Below are 6741 nucleotides of genomic sequence, written 5' to 3' on the forward strand. Positions count from 1 at the left end.
CTCACGTTATTATCGTGTAACTGTTTTATACATAGTGACAATATTACATCTGCCCTGTGAATGTAAATGTAAATACTTAAGCCACTGCAATGTTCTTGTTTATGCCATTGTATATTTGAATAAAATAAATAAATAAATAAATAACTATGGCGGAAGTTTCAGTTTCCTACTTTCAGTTCATAACAGACTAAATAAATACCGCTATGTTGTGGTCAATTTCTTTCATCCATGTTTGAATTTGATATTTTCAAAGGAGGAAAGAAAGATAAAGTGCAATTTTGCATAGCCTATTAGGGCCTATTAAATTAAATTAAAATTGTCTTTATTATTTTTTTGATCAGACAGATCTGTTCTTACATTGTTTTAATTGAATTGTCTGAATGCCAAAGGTTGTTTATCTTTTGCCTGGGCTCCAAACCGGTTTTCTTTTGGCTTTTTCTAAAGTTGTCTGTTTAAAAAGTGTGCAAATATTTGCCAGAGATGGTTATCTTTGCTTTAAGTTTGTCAGTGGGCGTGTTACCATGGCAGTTCCCAGGCTGATTTGGCAGTTCCCAGGCTGCAACAGGTTACAGCACGTCTTCACTACCTTTGTTGGACTTGTGGTTCAGGAGAAATGCAGTCTTTCTGTTTCTGTTTCCATAACATCAACACAAATCTTTTATTAAACACAACTTTGGATACACTCACTTTTAAAAATCTTTCTCAAAACCAGTGTGAAATATTGACACCTTTTGAGCATGTTAAAGAGCATGTTAAAAAGCCTAGCCTACGTTAGTTTAAACCAGTACAAAAGTAAAAGTAGGTTACTATATTTTCAGCTGTGAGTACTTTACTTTAAATGATAGTATGTAACTGGGAATGGAAGGTCAACTGTATGATTCTGTGGAAATAGAAAGTTAAAACACTGCTTCAGAACATTCACTATGAAGATGGATACATTTTATCCAATACTATGGATGATTATAGCCAAAGGAAGAACATTTCCATGGAAACAAGCAGAAAGAGGCCCTCCTTCAGGCCAAGTAAGAGTCAGGTTTGTGGAGATACAAGCCCACTCACAAGGATACATGTTTTTCTCTGTTTTTCAGTGCTATAAAACAATCCAAAATGAAAAAAGCTTTTATTTTTGTCTAATTTTAGCAAAAATGTACATGCATGGGCTTTAAATGCCATTTTTAGTTATCTGTACTTTTTGCTTTTACTTTACATTTGACAGCAGATATCTGGACTTTTGACTCCACTACATTTTCTTATAGTTTGAGACCTGAGGCTACTTTTGAGCTCTTTCACGATGACATTCAGCTTTGTGAAAAACAAATGTATCAATAAAAATGACCAGAAAAATAAAGTAAGTGAATTAAGTCTTTATCAGGGTCTTAACGTTTCATGCTTTAATAGGTTTCCAAATCTGTGTGAACTTATTACTCCAAAAGTCCATTTTTAACTGATCAGAATGATGAAATGCTAAGACTGTTGCCATAGTAATTTGCACTCAAAATATCATACTGTATCATAATAGGGAGGGAGCTGGTGAAATCCTTGTTGGCGTTTTTCAGATTGCAGAATGTGATGGTGTCATACTTCCAGACGAGGGTCAAGAGGAAGGCTTTTCTGTTGTTTACATTGTACTTTCTCATGAAATATCTAAAGAAGTAAATGCACAAATGTTGAATCTGATCATTTCTTAGTGACTAGACCCATTCACTTATTGTAGCCATTTATATATACATAAAACAAAAAATAGGCCTTTAGTCCTTTAGTCGATTAATCGGTTGATGGAGTCTTAGTCTTACAATTTATATGGGACAACAGCAGAAAAGTGAGTTAGAGGGTTAGCTGAACATTTGTTATTTTTTGGTATTTATATGTAAAAAGGCAGATTAAATTGAATTGAATCTGTCTTTATATAATTATATTGTTTCCAGCACATTTTTTTGCATGAATTGTAGCTTAGTCAGATACATAGACATCCATAATAAGCTTTTTCTCCAGTCGACTGCAGACCCCGCGATTATTTCAAATGTTTTGTGTTCAGCCACTGTAGCCTCCTCTGTCATAACCATCATAGTTCCTTCCATCATTTATCATGTTCATAATCTTAACAAACTGAGTGAACAAAACTGCTACGACTATAACCATGATGAGGATGAAGATACAGAAAAACACAGTGGAAATGATGTTCAGAGTCTGAGCGGTCGATCCATGTTTCCGCGCAGCTTCAATGTCCCCCAACAACTTCCTGTCCCGTGCCTGGAGAGAGAGGGAGGGCGGGGTACTACTCAGTTACATTTACTTGAGTAACTTTTGAAATAAATTGTACTTTTCAGAGTACTTTTCTAGAAGCATACCTTTACTCCTACTTGAATAATGTTTGTATTGAAGTAACAGGATCTTTATGTTGACAATATGAAATTATTTGAACATTTGTGTTTCTTGCACTGCTCTTTCACATATGGTGTAGTTTCTCATTTTTTCGGTACATTGAAAATACCAGATTATTTAATGTTTTATCCTTCAGTTTACATTTACTTCAAATTATAAATCAGATATTATGTCCTGACAGTTACTTGTGTAATTTCTTGGAACACTACTTTGTATTACTACTTGAGTAATATTATTTTAATGTTACTCTTACTTGAGCACAATTTGTACAGTTTGCCTCTGCTAACTGACGTCATCAACATTTTTTCCATTTGGTAAGCTAACTGGGGGCACTGCTCTGTCTGAAACTCTGTTACTCAAGTTAGACTTTAATCTGATCTTTGTTTTAACACAATTTAACCATAAAGAACTGACTTGCTTGGAACTAAAGATGAGCTGATTTGTGCACTTATTAAAATGATAATAATAAACAATAATAATAATAATAATAATAATAATAATAATAATAATTATGCAAAGACAAGTGGGTGTGGAACCATATCCTGTCTACACGATTCCAGAGGGCGTGATTAATGGGCGGATTAACCAATTACAGACACATGCTGTTTGTGTAAAAACAAACATGGGTTGCGTAAAAAAAAACGGGGGGGATAAAGATTGGGAAACAGCTGGAGTTCTGCAGAATCAACAATCGAAGCACTAAAGTGTTATTTATCTCAGGTAAAGAAGTTACATATTTCCTTCTGACTGATATAACAACTTTTGATACACATGAGTGGCTGTGGCTGGACTGTCCCAAGAGAGGACAGAGGTTTGAGGCTGCTCAGACGACGTCACGTGCTTGTCTCCATGGTGATAGAGAAGTGCAATGCCAGGGTGTGTTTACATTTGCACAATCACCCACCAACTCAAAGCTGGGACTAAACCTGGAACCAAACCTGGACTAGATCAGGACCTTTCGACTCAAAATGGGGCCAAACCAGGACAAGTGCGCACCCATTTTGTAGAACATTTCAGGCAAAAGCAGTAACATCTCCATAGAGACAAGCATGTGATGGACCTTTCACCAGAAAAGCTACACAGTGCACATTTAAATCTTAGTAGTACTTACCTTGACAGAGCAGATGAGTGCAGCCAGTCCCAGGCAGCAGGGGTTAAAGTAGAGGAAACAGCAAAGAGACCAGATGATGTGGTCTTTGGGCATCTCCCGGGCCACGTTCACTCTTGTGTGCTGTTGAACCATTACAGCATGTTCCCCGTCGCTGTAATACATGTTATCCTGTAATGGGACACTGTCAGACGCGATGTTCATTCTGTTGTTTTGTGATAGCTTTGTAATAGTGGTAGTAGTAGTAGTAGTAGTAGCAGTAGTAGTAGTAGCAGTGGTGGTCGTAGCTTCTGTCTCTGATGCAGGTAGGAGAGGAAGTACCAGTGCTGTGAGTTTCTATCTGCCACACAAAGATTTGGTTTCCATTTCCTATGAAACAGTGCGCTCCTGGTTTATACAAACAACAGCACCAATGACTGAATGCTCCAGAGGCAGGACTTTCCATAGAACAGGAATGTTACCAGGAACATGCCAAAGACCTTGGCTAAAATTGTTTTTATTGGGAATTGCAACTTGTTGAGACTTGTGTGATTTCAACATTGCACTACCCATACTGGTGGTTTTCACATTTGAGAAAAATAAACTATACTTTTATTTAGACCTACCAACAAGACGACACAAATGATTATTAAGGCATCATCACAACACAACCATAAAACAGTGTTGTCCACAGAGGCAGGCAGTCATTTGAACCACAAAGTTTGTTATTTTTAGCACAGTGCAGAACTTTATTAATGTAGGAGTACTGCTTTATTTCAAAATAACATGACACAAGTTGAAGCAAAAAGTAGCTCAAGTATATAAATCACAATATCAAAGCACTGTTGATCTTATATATATGTAACTCAATGGTGCTCCCCTGTGGCAAAACACTACAAGAAGAAAAGTTATTTCTTTTGTATTCTTTTGTGTGAGTCAAAGCCTGAGCCAAATGCAGTGGATTTGTTAGAAACCTATTACAGACGTACAACTGCCATGCCATAATTTTCAAGTAGCCTATGGTTTATAGGCTACTTGAAAATTATGATTTATATTAGTAGCAGTAACAGGTAGTGAAGCAGGTAGAGTTTGCCCCCCCCAGGCCAAACTCACAAACTCAGAATTTCACTAATAGGGGTAATACCGTTAGTAATATCTAGATAGTGAGGCAGGTTATAATAGTAATCACAGTTATGAGACACAAGAGCCCAGTGGAGATGATGTTCAGATTCCAAGCAGTTTTCCCATGAGTACGAGCTCCTTCAATATCCCTCATCACCTTCTTGTCCCGTGCCTGGAGAGGAACAAAAAGATCAGCCAGCTCGATTAATTATGTGACAATATATGAAAAGAAACATTGCAATTTTAAAAGCATGCGTGGTCAAAACACGTCCACTCTAAAAAAGTACCTTTCAGGTTCAGGAGATCAGGTTCTTAAAACTAATCTTGAATGAAAAAGTAATACTTAAAGCCAAAATAATGTTTTTTTAAATTATTATTTTATTATGGTTATGGTGTGTAAAAGCTTGCCTCCTTACTCCTGAGCGGGTTTGCATGTCCACAGACCTTACCAGGAACGTGCACAGACATTTTGGGCAGGTGCTCAACTTGAAAAAAGGGCACTTTTCCATATCGCTTAAAATGAACTGATCCATGTGTTTTTGTTTTAATAAGCAAATATGATTTAGCTTCTTTTCAGATTACTTTTGCTTCTTCTCTCCAAGATCTAAAACTGTCAAATGTTTATTAGACTATAATAACTGTCCTACTTTTATGCCATACTTGTAATTAACTCACATTTTAGAAATACTGCTCCCTTGTGTCAGACACCTGTGTTAGTGGTTCTCTGTGGAGCCCCAGTCCTCTTTTATAACATTGACAATACGAGAGGGATTGTCAAAAAGTAAAAAGTGGCTAAAAGCTTAGGTGGTGTCCCACAGTGTTTGATTTGGTGCTTTGTGCAGTTAAGGCACAAGCAGAGTCTGAAAGCTGTGAAAAAGCTGAGAAAGCTGAGGAAGGAGGCAGGAGAGAAGGAGGCAGCGAAATCTTTAGATAACAGCTTATACAATCCAATTTTAAACATCTGTCTTCAATACTAAACCTAATCCATCCACTCTGAAGTACGGATTTAACTTTCTCTTTTCATTGAATCATGCCACCTGCAGAAAGTTACATACTGTGCCTTTAAAGCACATAACATGCTGCTTTGTTCATAAATGTTCATATCCCTACTCATTTTAATTCATACATTGTCATAATTAAATAAAGATATAATTACAGATGTATGATCTGACACTGCTGATTGACAAATTATTTTTTTAATTAATAAAAAAAAGAAAAGCAAAATATCATTCAAATTAAATGTGCTTTTATTAACATCAATACATTAACTATGTTAATGTATGAATCATTGTAGGTTTACTCATCATCAACATGGAACTCAGGAATACAGCATCTTTTTATGTGTGGGTCATATTCAGAGTTACATTACATTTCAGTTCATGTCATCAGTGCTGTGTACTTAAATGTTAGCAGTACTTACCCTGACAGAGCTGATGAGGGCCGCCAGTCCCAGGCAGAAGGGGTTACAGTACAGAAAATTGAAAAGAGACCAGATAAGGTGGTCCCTGGGCATCTCCATGGGCCTGATCTCCTGGTTCACATTCACTATTGTGGGACTGGCCCGCCCTGTAATGGGTAATACTCAGCTGGGTACATTTTGTCAGTAGTAGTACCAGTACTAGTAGCAGTAACAGTAGTAGTAGTTGTATCTTCTCCCTCTGCGCAGGTCAGACAAAAAGTACATGAAATGCTGAAAGCATTTATAGACCACATAAACATTTGGTTTCCTGTTCCTCTGAAAGGGCTGGATCATAGACGTACATGTCTATGGCAGAATGTTTATCAGTTTGTGACTTTAATGTTATTTTCTGAGGGGCTTGTTTAACAGCACAAATCATCTCACCTGCTGTAGTTCGAGCCAAGGAAATTCTTAATTATTAGATTGTTAAAATAAAGCTCAGATTAAAGTACAACAGAGTTTCAGACAGAGCAGAGCCTGCACACCCCCAGAGCATCACACCCCCAGGGAAAGTTGATGACATAAAATGAACTTTTTATAAGCAATAAAACATTATGACCAGAAATTAGCTATTGATTTGGTCAAATATATAACACATAGAAAGGTGTACAACTGTGACTGTTTATTTTTACTAAATACATTTAGTATTTAGTAGTATTTTTACTACTAAATTGAAATTGAAATCTAATCT

At 36.6% G+C, this 6741-nt stretch overlaps 1 protein-coding gene across 1 annotated transcript; it reads right to left on the bottom strand.

The window, feature by feature from the left end:
• Nucleotides 1-407: 407 nt before the first annotated feature.
• On the bottom strand, nt 408-6146 carry ifitm5 (interferon induced transmembrane protein 5). Its single transcript, XM_033968301.2, has 5 exons — nt 6012-6146; nt 4640-4763; nt 3952-3974; nt 3494-3826; nt 408-2250 (listed from the first exon to the last, which is right to left on the bottom strand). Exons 1-5 carry the CDS (start codon nt 6108-6110, stop codon nt 2032-2034), a joined length of 798 nt encoding a protein of 265 aa, XP_033824192.1. The 5' UTR covers nt 6111-6146; the 3' UTR covers nt 408-2031.
• Between the last annotated feature and the right edge of the window lie 595 nt (nt 6147-6741).

The sequence above is a fragment of the Periophthalmus magnuspinnatus genome, chromosome 6 (genome assembly GCF_009829125.3).
Source record: "Periophthalmus magnuspinnatus isolate fPerMag1 chromosome 6, fPerMag1.2.pri, whole genome shotgun sequence".
Lineage (NCBI taxonomy): Eukaryota > Metazoa > Chordata > Actinopteri > Gobiiformes > Gobiidae > Periophthalmus > Periophthalmus magnuspinnatus.